Source organism: Abrus precatorius, unplaced genomic scaffold (genome assembly GCF_003935025.1).
Source record: "Abrus precatorius isolate BTA unplaced genomic scaffold, Abrus_2018 Scaffold5, whole genome shotgun sequence".
NCBI lineage: Eukaryota > Viridiplantae > Streptophyta > Magnoliopsida > Fabales > Fabaceae > Abrus > Abrus precatorius.
This window is the reverse complement of record NW_020874395.1, coordinates 820,092-837,459: the sequence shown is the minus strand read 5'-3', so window position 1 is coordinate 837,459 and position 17,368 is coordinate 820,092. Positions and strand designations below refer to the sequence as shown.

Genomic DNA, 17,368 nt, shown 5'->3' with positions numbered 1-17,368 from the left:
AAAAAGTTTGAAGCGAAAGATCAGCCATGATCGAAGGACATTTTACGACATTATCACAATTTCATAGGCCTAATGAAGCATATTATGGACGGGTGATTTAGGCTCTTGTGACTTAGTTATGCTTGAAAACTGTTAGCCATATAATGTGCCCTTATACAATGTTGAAGTAATTTTTTTGAAAAAATTTGAAGTGAAATAGTAGTCCTATCCTCAAACCAAAAGATAAATGTTTTTTTTTTCTTTTATTGTCCCCTTTTAAATTGAAAGTTTTAAAATTTCAAGTAAAAGAACAGGTAATTAATATCCAAAAGGCATTTGTACCCAAAAGGAAAAAAAAAACCCAAATTACAATTACATCTCATATTGCAAAGACAAAAAAGTACAGGGATAATCATAATTTTCATCTTACAATAAAAAAGAAAAACAATTTTAGCTTCTGTAAATGGGGCGAATGGGTCAGAGTTACCCTCATGATGGCCTAACAGTGATTATTTTTTAGCAAGAAGAAAAGTGTATCTTCTTCTCTAGTAAAACGAATAAAAAAAGTACTTTGACCACACTTAATACACACCAAACGTCAAGAGATGAAACGAATTCAATTAAATAAAGGTAAATTTTACGGTGATATGGGAATTGAGGGAGTATTGTTATTCTCTTATACGTGAATCATGATGGTTGATTTTAACAGTAGAATTAGTAGTTTATTTAGAAAAACATAAATATCTTTTAGTATCTTAGTATAATTTAGAGAAAATATTTAATGTCTCTTCAAATTTAAAAATATCATAGCAAGTACTTTAAATAAAATATTATTTTAATATTTTTTTTTGTGTGTATTCTTCATAAAAAATGAGAGATTAATCTTAAGTCACAATTAGGCGTTGAAACAAGAACTCGCAACAATCCAACGTTATTTTTTCCCCTTACACATAAATCTAAGATTAAACTCATAATTATATATTTAATTGATCCGAATCTCCATGGTTGGCCCATCATTTATTTAAAGCATAAAACAGATTTTGAGAAGATGCCTTTTTAAAGAAATAGTCTACTAAAATTCTTACGATTTTTAAAAGTTTTTAAGATGCAAAGTTACTTATAAATTATCATAAGGTGCAAGTTTTTAATTATTCAATAGAAGGAAAGACCAAAAATAAAAAAATGCAGATAATTAAAATGAAGAGAAGATGGAATGACGTTAACTAATCAAGAGACAAATCAAACTTGTTTTTGGTAATATTAGTTAGAGAAAGTCATAATTCATAATAGGTAAGATGAGAGACTTCTTTTAAAAAATTTGTTACTCTATGAATTAATTAATATTTATTACTATTCTGTAAAAAATTAACAAATAGAAGGTCTTTTCACAAGCCCAAAGCGTGGCCGGCCCGTGAACCCCTTTTCACTCAAACCTTACACATATTGGTGAAAATAAACCGTAATTTGATTCTGAATATAGTACAATAAAATTATTAATGTTTATTTATCACCATCATAAAAGGACTAGAAATAAATGGAAATAAAAAATAAAAAAAAAGAAAAAGCATAGAGAAAAAATAAATATAATAAATAATGTGAAAAAAAATATAAAAAACAATAAATATTGAAATGATTTTTAATGATTTTATCAACATCAACATGTGTGATTGATTTGAATTAAGTACTAGAAGTGGTACAAAATAAAAATATAATAAATATTTTTTTCTAACAAAAAATTACCACTTTATATATTTGAAATTAAAACATTTTTCTTTTCTTGTTTTAAAAGCTTCCTAGTAATATTTATCAGTCATTAAATTACCATGAATGAAAGCAGCATGCATCTTTAGCAGCTCACAGTGAAAACACAACTTGAATAATTGATTATATATATATCCATTTCCAAAATCCTTGAACACACCAACACAATACCATGACTACGACTGAGAGTAAAAGCTTAGGTGAAGCCAAGAAAGAGAACAAAGAAGGGGAAGCCGTGAAGAAGAAAGAACAACAACACCCACTTTCTGAATCACAACGATCAATCTCTTTTGACTCTTCTCATTACACACCACCCAAAAAATCTCCTACAGCACCAACACTTCATTCTCACATGCATGGTCACCACTCTATGAGTGATGATGGGGACCTTCAAATGGTGGTGGCCAACCAGTCTCATTCTCACTCTTCAGTCCATGATGATGGGGCCAACGTTTCAATTGTTAAGGAATTAGAGCCAAAGATGGTGAAGAACATCGGTGAAATTGAAGAAGGATCAAAGAAAGAGGGTAAGTTATGCTTTGTTGTTTTGTTGGGACTAAGGATTGCTGCTTTTTTGCTGTGTAAGATAGCTTTCTCGGTGTTGGCTTCTGATAACCAAAAGATTTTCGGTCGAATGCCATCTCCTTATTGGCAAGGGTTCTATCAGGAAGTCTTGTATGAGCTTCACTGGTATTACTATTGGGAATTCAAGTATGTTCCTCTCTTAATCTTTCCTTCCTCCTAATTAACATTACTTGGTATTTCTTGTTGAGTCATCAAAAAGTTTATATTATCATGCTGATCGTCTGATAGAAAATTAGTTCTTCTAACTCACTTATTAAGAATCAATTCATTTTAAAATATTTGTTAAATTTTTATGGAGTATTTTAATTAATATTTTTATTTGACATAAAACATCTTGACACCATTATTATCATCTTTGTTATTATTATTTAAAAGTATCTTGTCATTGTTATTATTTTTGAGTAATGTAACGATGTTATTCAGCTTGAGAAACTTTTCATAAAGTTGAGCATAAGGATATGTTAGATTTTATGATTTTTTAAAATGTAAACACTAAAGTGAATTTTAAAAAAAAATTAAAAATGTTGAGTTATCAATATTTTTGGAGAAATTAAATGGTAACTTCTTTAAAACGTTACGTGTACAAGTTAATTGTATACAATATTACAGAAGATGTATATATTTTGTTTAACTCCTTTGATATGTGTTATTTTTTTTAAGTATTTATTAAAAAATTCATCTAAAATAAGTCTAAGGAAGTATATTCGCAACTAGGAAATGGTTTTTGTGCAAAACAAAAGTTTTTTTCCCCTCTTTCTTACCCCATCCTGATAATAGGGCTTTGAGTCTATTAATGAAATTCATATGCTGTGCTTTTTCTTTTTTTTTTTATTGCTTCTGTCTGGTGCAAGTTGAGAAGGTGTTGCATGCCAATGAGTGATTTTGGTTTGGGTGTGATTCTGCAGGTACTGCTTGTCAGTAAATGTGATTGCTTTTGTGTATTCTTTGTTGCAAATATGTGATCTAGTGAAGTACTTGGTCACTAAAAGACACACTCTGGATCCTAAGCTGCGGGGTTACTTCAACATTGCAATGGATCAGGTAAAGCCAGTGTTCAGCAGTTTTCATTCTATTAATTATAATTCAACCGAATGTAGCCCTATTTGAATTTTGGTTTACAATTATGTTCCTCATACACCCACACCTTATTTTTGGAATGTATGAGGTGGAAAGAAAGAAAAAAAGAATTTTCTTTTTAATAAATGATGTCACATTAAAAAAGGTATCTCTAGTGAAAGTATTTAATAGTATAAATATCATTGTTATTTAGTTAAATTAAGTTACTCAGAATTTGTTAATGTTAATCGGTGAAAGAACATGTTTTGATATTGTTATTATATTATTAAGATTTTGTCAATTTCAATTCTTAAAACTGAGTTTAAACATCTAAAAAATAGAAAATTTTTACTGAAAAAAAAATTCATTGTATTAAAATTATGTAAGTATAGTAAACACTGATGTTAACATTTTTCATATTATTGTTATTAAAGTTTTCATGTCAATTGGGGTAATGCATGATATTAATTATTGTTATGCTTCCATCTCTGTTCTCATACTCAAAATTAAGGTATGTATGTTTCCTAATTTCATGAATAATTATTAATTGCATAGATACTTATATACTATGCATGGTGTTTGATGTTTTCATTTTAACTGTAGGCCATGGCATATCTTCTAATATCAGCAGCATCATCAGCTGCCACTAGAACCCATGACTGGAAAAACAATACTGGGATTGCATACAAGTTCGTGACAATGGCCAACGCATCTATTGTTTTCTCCTTCTTTGCATTTGTGGCCTTCGTCTCTTCCTCAATTGTTTCTGGCTTCATCCTTTGTAGATTTAACTAGTTTTACTACAATCTTGCTCTATAATAATGTTATATACTATAACGTGTCGAGTACACTATCTATATTTAAGCCTTAGAGTGACGAAGTTTTATCATTTCCAGATTAGCAAGTGCGTGCACAAGTTTTCAGAAACATGATTCGTTTCTTAAGTAATGTGTTTTCCTTTCATCCTTCAAGGGGAAAGTTTAATAATACATTTCACTTTTATATATACAAATTTGTTAAGGTAGTACATGTGAATATAGAAGTGTTACATCAAATAAAAATAAATAAATTTTATAACATATAAGTGATAAATATTCACAATTTAATTTAATTTGTTTAAGTTTTTAGAGGAAAAAAATAAAATAAAAAGAACTAATTTAGTCTTCTATTTATTATGTAATTTTATACTCATAAGCAGTTTGATAACTAATTTTATCAAATATTTTGAAATTTAATTAACTAAATTATCATTTTAAAGTTATTTTATCAAACAGGCCATTATTATTACTATTATTATTTTATTTTTTGTATGATGACGAATGAATAAAAAGAAGGGCATGACTATTGGTTACTAATAAAGTATATATAAAAGTGCAGAAGCCATAATATTACTGTACTACAGTGCTGAAATAGAAGTAAAAAATCACATCAGATCTCTAATCACTCCTTAGCCTTACATATTATCTATTTTGTAACGAAGTTAGAAACCAAACGTGAAGCTATCACAAAGACGGTTATATAAGAGATTTATTACCAATTTACACACTCTCTTGACTAGCAATATTGAAGTCATTAGAACATAAAAAACTGTGCTCTCTCCTTATCACTCACATATTAATATTAGCTTCATAGCACAAACAAAGATCATAATGCACAGCAGAATTTGATATGCTTAGTTATGTTTATGGGATCGGATGAATGACTATTTTCCCAATGGCTTTGTTAGTCTTCAGATATGTAAATGCTTCCACAGTCTGAGAAAAAGGAAAAGGACTCTTAGGGTCCAATATTGGCTTCACATTTCCACCCTCTAAGTAAGGTTGTAGTTTCTCCAACACAGCACCATTTGAAATCATAAAAAATGGGACGGCTGGTGGGGTTGCTGGTGGTGCAATTGTCACTACTTTCCCCCCTTCTTTGATTGCCTTCAATGCCTTGTCAGTCTGTCCTGTTTTTGGAATTAACTATGTTTTAGTTCAATAATATTTTAATATTGTATGAAAAATTATACTTGTACATCAATCTTGTACAAATTTTTACTATAAATTAAAGTGGCAAAAGAAGAGGAATGTGACAGAGATGAAGAAAAATTGTATAAAGTGTTTTAAGAAATTGTTATAAGAAGAATATTATAGCTCGAATTGTACTGATCAATCCAGTGTGTTTGAACAATCTGTAATGCAAAAATTACAAATAATAATATTTAAATACCAGTTTTTTAATATATGTTCAATAACACACAATATATATATATAATACGTTTTTTTATATAAAATAATAATATATTACAAAATTGAACACATTCATAACATCAAATACTATAATTTTTTTTATAAAATTTTACTATTTATTGATTTTTACTATGTATCTTTAAATGCATATTAAGAAAATTATTTAAATAAAAATATATTCATAACTACTTAAATGTATATCTAATCACACTTTAACTTCATGTAAAGCAATTAAGCAAGTAATATAGGGTCAATTTCAGTAACTGACCTACTGTATCATACACTACATCAAACTTTTCTTTTAGTTCCTCAAAATTGTCCTTTGTATAGTCAATAGGAAGGTCTGCTCCCAAGTTCCTCAACAAATCGAATTTAGCAGTACTAGCAGTGGCTGCAATCTTAGATGCACCAAAAACATGTTTGGCCAGCTGTATCATCAAACATATATATGCACAAATGTCAGCAATAATTTCCATTAAGTAACATAAATATTTATATTGTATATAATTGAAATACAAACTTTATGTAAATAGAACAGGTAGAGTAAGAACCATAGAATAGCATCAATGTGATTTGAAGAAAACTAAAACAACAAAATAATAATAAAACTATCAAACCTGAATGACAAGGGATCCAACTCCGCCAGCACCACCAAGAACAAGTATTGATTTTCCATCAGAAAACTCAATTTTTTCAAGGCCTTGGTAAGCAGTGATTATGGCTAAAGGAAGTCCAGAAGCTTCAACAAAGCTCAAATTGGAGGGTTTGTGAGCCAACACTTTTTCCTCAGCAACAGTATACTCTGCCAAAGATCCAATGTTTTTTGGATTATTCACAGCATACTCATTGATATCACCATAAACTTCATCTCCAACCTTGAATTTCTTCACTTCACTTCCCACTTTGACCACCACACCAGCAACATCATAACCCGGAGCAGTCTTAATTTCCAACACCAAACACCACATTACACAACAAAAAATATAAAGAAAAAAAATAATGCTAATCAGGATTAGGTTTAAGCATATAATAATATAGGTTGTTTAAATTTGCGGCATCCATGTAACATAAGTCACTCTTTATGTGTTAAAAATGTCACTTAAGGTATAAAATAAATGTCAATCCAAGCAGGTATATTATTAACGTTCAAAGAAATTTTTATTTTTATTTTTATTTTTATTATTATTTATATATTTTTTAATAAATTTTATTGTTTCTACATATTTAAAATTAACCTTAAAAATTGATGGTAACATAGTCAAATGAAAATTTATATTAGGAGGTAGAAAATGGAAAGTTTGCTTATAATCTCACATAAATATAATTTAAAAAAAAATCATATTCTTACAGGTAAGGGAGAGTCAGTGTTCTTGAAATATCCACGAGCCCTCTTATAATCTACAGGATTAAGAGCTGCAGCTACAACCTTAATAAGAACCTGATCCTCCTTAATATTTGGTATAGTTACATTAGGATCAAATTTGAGAATATCTTCTATGTTCCCATATTCAGAGTAGACCCAAGCTTTTATGTGTGATGGAATGCTTGCCATTATCTGCTTGGCCTGAAGTGAAGAGAGTTCCTGGTTGGTACTTGAACTTGGTGTGGGTAGTGTGATGAAGCAATAACAAATATTTATACAAATAAATAAATAAACTATCATTTTTACATCTCAATTCTTTTAGTCTCACAACTTTTTTCCCATATCAAGAAAGAAAGAAAAAATTAAACTTAAAATCTTTAATCTCGTTCTTTATATTATAGAAGTCTTGTTAACTAGTATTTTTAAAGTATCAATTAAAGATTTGAAAGTGAAAATTTTTTTTTCTCAAAAATTACAGGAAAACTTATTAGTTATAATTTTTAATAAATATTCTTCACTTTTTAACAAGACACTTTTATCTGTTATAAAAAGAAAGGTGTGAAAATAACGTAAAAAAATTATGATGTAAGAAAAACAATGTTTAAAAAATTTCACCTCTTTCCTTCCTCTTAGCAGTTAAGATTCGATAACCTGGTTAGTTTCTAGTTTCTTCTTTCATGATGTTAATGCAATTTCAACATTTTTCTTGGTCTGCATGCATGCAGACGACTAAGTGGGCAGGTTGACTGTTATAATATGTCACGCTCGTGATGTATTATCTCCTTTGTTTTCAATTCAATAAGGAAAAAGGATTGTTTATCATTCTGTATGTGGACCAATATACAAGCTTTGTGCCATGCAATTCAATTGTCTTGATGATTTCTGTGTTGATAATTTTGTTTACAGTGTAAAGCAAAGTCTGATAAATTCTTAATTAATATTTAAATGTCAAGCTTTGTGCCATGCAATTCAATTGTCATGACGATTTCTGTGTTGACAAATTTGTTTACAGTGTAAAGCAAAGTCTGATAAATTCTTAATTAATATTTAAAAGTCATCTTAAAATCAAAGTTTGGAAAGTTTATTTAGAGAATAGGTAAGCAATTCAGCATATTCAAAGCTCATTCAAAAGTAATGTCTATTTTTTTTTCAATGAGTTAAAAATATTAATTTAAATTTTATTAAGAAGATAAATATTTATTATTTTAAACTTTAATATCGTAAATGTATTTTTTAATGTTTTATTTTAAGTGTTTAAACTCAATTTTAAGAGTTAAATTAACCAAACTTTTAAAAAAGCTTCAATATATATTTATAATAATTTAAATATTTAATGTGATATATTCAACGATTCATACTTAGACCCAGAAAAAAAAATTTATTAATTTTTTCCCATAACAAAAAGAAGGAAAACAACATTTAAATTTGAAAATTCTTTTCACTTTCTTTATTTATAATATAAAAGAAAGGTGTGAGAATATAGTAAAAAAATTATGATAAATAAGAAAAACAATTTTGAAAAAATATCAAAACTTTCCTTCTTCTTAAAAGGTAAGATTTGAAAACTTGGCTACTTTCTAGTTTCTTATTTTATTATTCTTTAATGCAATTTCAATTATTATTACTTTTTTCCAGTATGGAGACGAATTGCTGACAAGATTCACTTCGTGCAAATAAACTGACACTCGGCTAAAAGAAAATTAATAATATACTTTTTTAACATATTTTATTATAAGTTAAAATTAATTAAACTAAAAAAATACAAAAAATTAATATTAATATAGAGCAAAAAAAGTAAAACTTATATTATTTTTATAATTTTTAACAAGAAATATATTAATCCTAACATTACTCTTTTAAATAATTATAATCGAGAAATTAATATTAGCAACAAATTTTTTAATATATATTTTTAATATATGCTTAATTATTAACTGAAATTAATTAAATAATATATAAATTTTAATTTTTATTCTTAAATTAATATTTTTGTAATTTTTAATTAATAATTAAAAAATATATTATGAACATTCTGCGTTGTCATATGTTAGGTTAATTTTTTATTTTTTTAAAAAATATTAATATTAAAAAGTCATCTTAAATTTAAAGTCAAGCAAAGTCTTTTATACGATTGCTGAAGTAAAGTCAAAACTCATCCAAAATGCCAGTCAAAAGTAACCTGGTTTGTAGACTATAAGAATATTGGGTTGGGTTATTAAAGAAAAAAAAAAGAAATAAAATGACCGGTTAACTTATCTAAAAATATTAAATAATAAAATAATAGAAATAATATTAAATTAATAATTAACTAGTAAATAAATCTATTTTAATCATTTTAAAAAAAGTTAACTTAACAGGTCAATCTATTGTTAACAAATTAAAATATGATAATCATCTAAAACTTGAATTAATAAACAGATGATTATTTTAGTTTAATCTTTAATTTTTACTTTGAGTTTAAGTAAACATAATTATGTTAAATAAAAAAAATAAATTTGTTGTATAATAAATTTATATAACTTGAATGTAATTACCTCCAAAATTTAAAACTATAATAGGATATAAGTCTAATCTAATTTATCCTTTGAGTAAGTTAAAAGGATCAATTCACTAAGTTAGATCCATTTTACTTCTCTCTGCTCTTTTAAGAAAATATAAGTCTTTAAAAACTCACAAAATTTGAATAAAACTTTAAAAAAAATATTGATGAAGTTCCTTAACTCCTAAACCAGTAGACACTTGTGTGGTAAGGTTGTGTTTATATATATATATATATATATATATATATATATATATATATATATATATATGGTATTTTTAAATTATCACAATTAATGTATTTTTATAATAAAAATAAATAGATTTTAAATGTTATAGAATTTTAAGTTTTTCATTTTTATGTCAAATAAATATAATTTCAAATAATTAATTTTAAAAAATTAAAATTTTCTATTATACTTAATTTTTTATATTTTTATTATTCATAACTTCTATCGTAATTAATTTTTACTTCAAACATTTATTATTATTACTTTCATATTTTTTAAAATTTTAAAATTCTCCGTGAGTTAATTTACTCTGATAGTCCCACTAGTCGCAATTAAACCAATCTTAAAAAATGATTTGGAAGCATACGATTTTTGTTCAATCAAATCATTAACCCAACCTCAATACAACTTCAAACAATCCAATTATTATAAATTTTTATCTGTTAAAATATCTTAACAAAAAGCAACTTAATTTTATTCTTTTAAAAACAACATAATATTATTGATAGAATTTTTAAATTATATATAATATATATACACACATTTTTATATGGGTGTGAAAAGTATAAATATAGAACATACAACCATATACAAATAATTTAAAATAAAAGAGATTTAAAAATTACATAATTACTTAAAAATCATTTTTTTAAATTTTCATAACTTATATGTTTTAATAATTATAATTTATGGTAAGATTTAATTATTAAAATTTATTTATTTTCACTTTTACATAAAAAATGTTTGCTGACATATCCTAGTTTTGTTTAGAAAGGGTATTTTAATAAGTTACAACTTAAGTGTATTTTAAGAAAATCAAAGTTATAAATCATTAATATACTTTTTTCTAAAAATAAATAGACGTATGTTAGTACACATATAAAAAGTATTTTAATAAACTGCACCTAAAATATAATATAAAAAAATCAAAATTATACTTTATTAGCCTACTTCTTAGTTCTTAAAAATAAATATGGGTGTATGTTAGCACTCATTTCATTTGTCTGTTATTTTCCAGTTGTTTCTTATATACTCCTATTTATTTGTCAAAAATTATAGTAATAATTTATTAAAATATTCCTTTTAAAACACTAATGACTGAAAATTAACAAGATCCTGTATATATAGTCATCAGTTGACCCAATTAAGTTGATATTAGTAGGGTTAAGCATGCAAATTTCTCAACTCCTGGGGACCCAACTTGATTAAATACAATTAATTTGAGTTTTTTTCATGTAAAATCAACACAATCTAACCCAACTTTTCAAGATTCCACAATTATAACAATTAGATATTTTACTGTTACTTATAATGTAAAAAATCTTCATTTCAATGAATGAGATTTTAAAGCATTGAATAAACATTATTGCAAAAATAATATAGTCAAGTTCTAGTGGGGTGGGTAATACCATTACCATATTAAAAAATATTAGGTAACGAAAGATACTTAAAGTATTATGATATCCTTTTTGTCCGGCTGCTCTTTTAAATAAGCAATTAAATATCATTCAATATAAAATAAATCTCATAATATTTCTGTTATTCAATAAAGTAAATGATAGCGACTAAAGATTTTTAATGTTTCATAACATATTAAAATATTTAATGTTTTTTTTATTATATATATATAAAGAAAGATATTCTTATACCAGTATAAGTTTAAAAATTTTTATATTCAATTTAAATATTTCATTTAATTTTTAATGAATAAATTATAACTCATTAGATATAAATTAAAGAAAAAAATTAAATTGAGTATAAAAGCTTTTAACTATTAAATATAAGTTAAATAAAATCAAATGTAAAAGCTATAAAAAAAATCTTGACTCTATATATATAAAATTAGTCCAATAAGAAATCTTATCGATTAATAATATACCCATCAATAATGATTTATAAAATTTCAAATACAAGAATAGAACTTTGATGGCACAAGCAAACACTTTCAGACAGCTCAAACTTGTATAAGAAATGAAATATCACAAAAGGAAATCAAGCAACTTTAAGAAATAAGATCTCAATGCTAATTTTTTTTTTCCAAGCCAAAAAAAATCTATATAAATTGAATTCAATGCATGTTTAAAAATTTAATAAAATCACGTTTTAACGTAAACATTATAATTTACAGTGTTGAAATGAATTGGTATTTGAGTATATTTGACTCAGAACACAAAATGTTATTAAATCTTTTAGTATCATTATAATATAGTTATATTAAAGAGAAAAATACATGATTTTAATTAAATTTAATCATAGTGGATCTTTCTAAGATAAAAAAAAAAATGTGCCTTTATTTATTTGATCGCCATCACCCCTAACCCTCACCACTTAGTTGAACACAAAGTGTTTTTTCCTTTTCTTATCTTGCAAACACAATTCATCAATCACCACAACATGGAAACAGATGCTTCAAGCACTGATGCTGTTATTAGTATTCCAACTCACACAAAAGCTTGGTACTACTCTGAACATGGAAGAGCAGCTGATATTCTAAAGTTAGATCCTAATTGGGAACTTCCCCAACTCAAAGACGATCAAGTGCTCATCAAAGTCATAGCAGCATCCCTTAATCCCGTTGATTACAAAAGGATGCATGGCTTGTTCAAGGACATTGATCTTCATCTACCTGTACGTTTACAACTTCTATTTATTCCCCTTAGTTAATCAGTTTCAATTTTTTTTAAAGTGGGTTTGTGTTAAAAAGTTAATAAATTTTATTTTTTTAATTAAATATTATAGTATTTTATATTATAAATACATTGAATTTTGTGATATTTTATGATTTGTAATAAAAATTTACTGTTGGGTATCATTGGTTACACGTTAAAAAAGTTAAATTAGTTTTTATACATTAAGTTTTCAAGTTACATGTTTGGCTCTTGTATGATTTTTTCTTTTATGTTAGTGTTTTAAATATTACTTTTCATATGTGTATTTGGATTAATTCTGTTATTTGAATATCAAAAGGTTAATTTTCTTATCTTAATTTTTATTTCTCATTTTTTGTATATGCATTTTATTATATGTACTATAAATTAAGGAAAATATTTTTTAGTTGTCCAAATTTTATGTTCACTATTCGAAAATGCTTGGAAAACTACTCAGGTCTTAGTAATTTTCTTACAAAATATTTTTCTTATACTCCTTCCGTTTACTATTTCACATCCATATAAGAAGAATTAAAGAAGGGAAATTCAAATTCTTGTATTTAATTATCATAGTAGAAGTGCCATTCAGTATGAACAAGAATGAGGAAAAATTAATACAAAACAGTTTAATATTCTATTGGAGGAATTAAAAATTTAATTTTTTTGGTACAAAATCAAGGGTGGCTATGCTTATACTGTTTTTGTGATCAATTCATCTAGCTAATTTTCGTACTAATAAGCATTTTTGTGATCGTAAAAAATGCTGAGAGAGCATAAAATAAAATAGGTGTTCATCAATTTATTCCTGGCTTTTTTAACTCTTAAAAGATATGAGTGCGTAATAATGTTCTTTTTTTTAACGTCTCTTTGAGACTTTTTCTTTTTCATCTATCTTTATTATTATCAATATTTTCTACCAAGAAATATCTATCTAGTTTGAGAGATTCTATATGTGATATGTCATGCATCTATATTCTTCAACAAATTTAACATTGCTGAAAATAAATATTTAATACATTCTTTTATATTGTCCAATACGCACCTCTATAACAGTATTTTAATGTATTCAACCATCAATTCATGCATTTGTTGGCATCTTATATTATTCACAACGAATTTAAAATAATTAGTGGCGTCTAAAACTTAGTGGGTAATTAAGACTCTCTAGCTAACTTTAATTTAATTATTCAATCTATATAGATTGTGCCGGGTTTTGATGTTGCTGGCATAGTGCTCAAAGTGGGAGAAGAAGTGCAAAAATTTAAGGTTGGGGATGAAGTATATGGTGATATCAACGAGGAAGGCTTATCCAACTTAAAGATTCTTGGCACTTTGTCAGAGTATAGTATTGCTGATGAGAGACTTTTGGCTCATAAACCATCAAATCTAAGCTTCGTTGAAGCTGCCAGCATTCCTTTAGCACTTGAAACTGCTTATGAAGGCCTTGAACGTGCTGAGTTTTCTGCTGGTAAATCAATCCTTGTTTTGGGAGGAGCTGGTGGAGTTGGAACCTTTGTCATTCAGGTATACATATGATGAAAGATATTTGCTAGAAATTTTTTTAAAGTTTAAAGATTTTGTATTACTCGTTATTTGTATAGTATGTAGAATTGGGTGAGTTTAATAGGACAGAAAAACACGTATTTTATTTCTTAATTTATAATATGTCAGGCATTTAATTTTATTTCTTAAGAATATAACAAGTACATTTTGCATTTAATATTATATAATACATACAATGTGTAATTATTTAATTTGTTTGATATAAAGGTCACCCTCACTCTATTATGAATAGGAGACTAATTCTTATGTCAAGTGAAAAAGTATAATTTTTCTTTGACAAGTTTTCTATCCTCCAACAAAGATAGCACCTTCTTTCATTTTTTGGCATGCATATATGATGGAGAAGTAGCAAATGCTATAAGTATATGTTTGGGTGCAGCTTGCCAAACATGTTTATGGCGCGTCTAAGATAGCAGCAACAGCTAGCACTGGGAAACTCCAACTTTTAAGGAATCTGGGAGTTGATTTGCCTGTTGATTATACAAAGGAGAACTTTGAAGACCTTCCAGAGAAGTTTGATCTTGTGTATGATCTAGTAGGTCAGACATCTTAACCAATGTTTATTTGGTTTAGAATAATAGCTAGATCATTTAAATATTATTTAAAAAATTGACTAATAAAAAAATGTGTTATAAAAAAGTGTTATTATTATTCCTTATATGAAAAATGAGCATGCATGTATATGTATTGTTTCTAACAAAAGACTAACTATTGTACCAAAAAATGAATACTTGTAAAGGGGAATCTGATAGAGCATTGAAGGGGATTAAGGAAGGTGGGAAAGCAGTGACAATAGTGTCTCCTGGACTTCCACCACCAGCTATTTTCTTTGCACTCACTTCCAAAGGGTCTATCTTAGAGAGATTAAGACCTTACTTTGAGAGTGATCAATTGAAGCCAATACTTGATACCAAAACTCCAATGCCATTTTCTCAAGTTATTGAAGCCTATTCCTACTTGGAAACTTCAAGAGCCACAGGAAAAGTGGTTGTTTATCCCATCCCATGACCATAGTATAAACTGATATAGTTTCATTCTAATTAATATATAATAAACATATCAAACTACCAACCATGCACGTTGATTAACTAGTAGATGTTTGTTCCAAAAGTGTGTACTGATGACTTAATTACCATTTATTTTATATCATGCTTCAAGTTTATGTATGTATGTATATGTCCATAGTTGCTACCTTTTTGCTATTATGAATAAATATCTGTAATGGATGCAATAAGTTAATTATATCATTGGTGATGTTTATTACTCATGCTTCATGATGTAATATGAACATGGCGTTTCATATTTTTGACAAATTAATATAATGAAATTAAAATTTGAAGTGACTAAATTAGATAAAGAATCTTCAAAAAAATTATATAATGATTACTTTTGAAGAACTAATTTGATAGGTAATTTTTTTTAAAGGCCTGATTAGGTATCCTAGACCAATAAAAAAAATACTCTAACAAGTAAAACCATAAATAGAATAGAGGACTGAAAACTAATTATAATAATAATAGCAAGGACCACGGTCTTAAAATGCACTTCACACGAAATTAATATCTTTCCTATGAAAGCCGAAGTAGCTAAGCAAGAAAAATAAATTATGTCTTTTCTGGATCAATTTTAAAAATTATTATTATTTTTATATGAATTATAATATTTATTTTTAAAAGATAGACATTTTTAATATTTGTTATCAAGTCACGTAGTTTTTATTACATTAATATCTCATACTTTATTTATATATTATTCTTTTGAAATATTATTATTTAAATTTAATAAATTTCAATTAAATTGTGATGTAACACATCAAATATATAGATGTAAAAGTAATATATTTTAATTCAAATAATTTTTTTTACAATTTTATTTTTAATTTTAAAACTTTTAGTTTTTTATTTAATAAAATACGATTCTCATTATTGACCATAAAAGTATATTTTGTTATACTCAATTTTTTCTTAAAATATGTGAATATGCCATTGTTTAATGATGATTATATTTTTGTTTCTTATATATTTTCATTTAAAAATTTATTTAAATTCATATATTGCATGAAAAGCTCATTAATAACTTGATATAAGCATAATTCATAAAACCTTTTATTCTTTCTTATCCAATTAAATTGAAGATATTAATTTAGTCTCTAAATTTGCACTATCACTTGCTTTGATAACTAATTTATGAAAAGGAAAATATGGCTCCAAATTTCACAACTGTGGGTCAGTTTAGTCTCTTAATTTAACGCTATCAATTAACTTAATATTGATTTTTTCTAATATATAATAATTTTCATTTAACTAGGTCCCTGCTGGCTGATGCACATTAACATCGAGGATTAAATTCACTGTACGCATTAAAGCAACTACGAAAGTGGTTAAGCAAATTAATGTCAAAGACTAAATTAATTGGCAATTATAAATTAGGAATTTAATTTACTTTCCCATAATGTTAAAGAAATTGAGCGATAGTATTTATTTCAAGAACAAGATTGATTTTTATTTATAAAGTCATAAATTAAATTATTTGATAGTACCAATTTAAAGATTAAAACAATATTTATATTTTTGAATTTAAAAATAAATAATTTCAAAATTAAAAATAAATTATATCAAAACATCATACCAACTTAATAATCAAATAATGGAATATATATTCAATTTATATATAATAGTGATACAATTAATAGTTTTTTATAACACCTTTTATAATTCATTTTTATTTAGAATTTTCAATTACATTATTTATCTTATTTAATGCTTTTTTTTGTTGCTCTCTTGAATTATAAAATTTACTGTATAAAATTAATATATGCGTTGCATTATCCATTTATATAATATTAAAAATTAGCTGCTCAAAGAATCGATCAGAATTTAAAAACTAATCTAAAACCAATAAAACAAATCAAATCTAATATGTAAAAAAAATTAACACGTAAAGACTATAATTAAAGGATTAAAAATTAACAATAAAAACATGAAAAACCCTCTATGTTAGCTTATCATACATGTAGGGATGGTAATGAGTTTTATATCTATTGAGCCCTGTAAAACATATTCATGACGGGTTAGATAAATACTTATTGAATTTAGATCAGATTATGAAAAAATACCCTTAAAAAATTTGTCGTATATGATTATGTGAAAGGACATTAAAGTACTCATATCCATTCATATATATAATTAAAATTAAAGTTTTAAATAAATGATTGTGTTATAATTTTGTATATATACTACCTTATACTCTATTTATAATAAACAAATACTTAATTTATCAATACTAATAAAAAGTATTATATATTATAAATTTATACTTTATTATGAAATTATCTATAATATTAAATGGTCAAATTAATATCTTATGTATTAAATAAATGAATATATCTATTTATATAGATAATAAATGAGTGTT

At 25.8% G+C, this 17,368-nt stretch overlaps 3 protein-coding genes across 3 annotated transcripts; 2 read left to right on the top strand and 1 right to left on the bottom strand.

The window, feature by feature from the left end:
- The first annotated feature begins 1,912 nt into the window (after nt 1-1,912).
- On the top strand, nt 1,913-4,176 carry LOC113867583 (CASP-like protein N24). Its single transcript, XM_027502975.1, has 3 exons — nt 1,913-2,451; nt 3,231-3,366; nt 3,985-4,176. Exons 1-3 carry the CDS (start codon nt 1,913-1,915, stop codon nt 4,174-4,176), a joined length of 867 nt encoding a protein of 288 aa, XP_027358776.1.
- Nucleotides 4,177-4,894: 718 nt separating this feature from the next.
- LOC113867538 (2-methylene-furan-3-one reductase-like) lies at nt 4,895-7,209 on the bottom strand. The gene is made up of 4 exons (XM_027502923.1): nt 6,961-7,209; nt 6,230-6,553; nt 5,881-6,040; nt 4,895-5,329 (listed from the first exon to the last, which is right to left on the bottom strand). The coding sequence occupies exons 1-4, from the start codon at nt 7,162-7,164 to the stop codon at nt 5,064-5,066; spliced, it is 954 nt and encodes a 317-aa protein (XP_027358724.1). The 5' UTR covers nt 7,165-7,209; the 3' UTR covers nt 4,895-5,063.
- A 4,928-nt stretch (nt 7,210-12,137) lies between these two features.
- Nucleotides 12,138-14,962, top strand: LOC113867582 (2-methylene-furan-3-one reductase-like). The gene is made up of 4 exons (XM_027502974.1): nt 12,138-12,371; nt 13,592-13,915; nt 14,334-14,493; nt 14,694-14,962. The coding sequence occupies exons 1-4, from the start codon at nt 12,138-12,140 to the stop codon at nt 14,960-14,962; spliced, it is 987 nt and encodes a 328-aa protein (XP_027358775.1).
- The last annotated feature ends 2,406 nt before the right edge of the window (nt 14,963-17,368 follow it).

Excerpts from the sequence above, each read along its gene's own strand:
- LOC113867583 (XM_027502975.1), top strand. The coding sequence starts at position 1,913 with ATGACTACGACTGAGAGTAAAAGCTTAGGTGAAGCCAAGAAAGAGAAC. Across the intron at positions 2,452-3,230 it reads TATTACTATTGGGAATTCAA|GTACTGCTTGTCAGTAAATG; the intron begins GTATGTTCCTCT and ends GTGATTCTGCAG. Across the intron at positions 3,367-3,984 it reads TCAACATTGCAATGGATCAG|GCCATGGCATATCTTCTAAT; the intron begins GTAAAGCCAGTG and ends TTTTAACTGTAG.
- LOC113867538 (XM_027502923.1), bottom strand. The coding sequence starts at position 7,164 with ATGGCAAGCATTCCATCACACATAAAAGCTTGGGTCTACTCTGAATAT. Across the intron at positions 6,554-6,960 it reads ACACTGACTCTCCCTTACCT|ACTGCTCCGGGTTATGATGT; the intron begins GTAAGAATATGA and ends TTGGAAATTAAG. Across the intron at positions 6,041-6,229 it reads TTGGATCCCTTGTCATTCAG|CTGGCCAAACATGTTTTTGG; the intron begins GTTTGATAGTTT and ends TTGATGATACAG.
- LOC113867582 (XM_027502974.1), top strand. The coding sequence starts at position 12,138 with ATGGAAACAGATGCTTCAAGCACTGATGCTGTTATTAGTATTCCAACT. Across the intron at positions 13,916-14,333 it reads TTGGAACCTTTGTCATTCAG|CTTGCCAAACATGTTTATGG; the intron begins GTATACATATGA and ends GTTTGGGTGCAG. Across the intron at positions 14,494-14,693 it reads TCTTGTGTATGATCTAGTAG|GGGAATCTGATAGAGCATTG; the intron begins GTCAGACATCTT and ends ATACTTGTAAAG.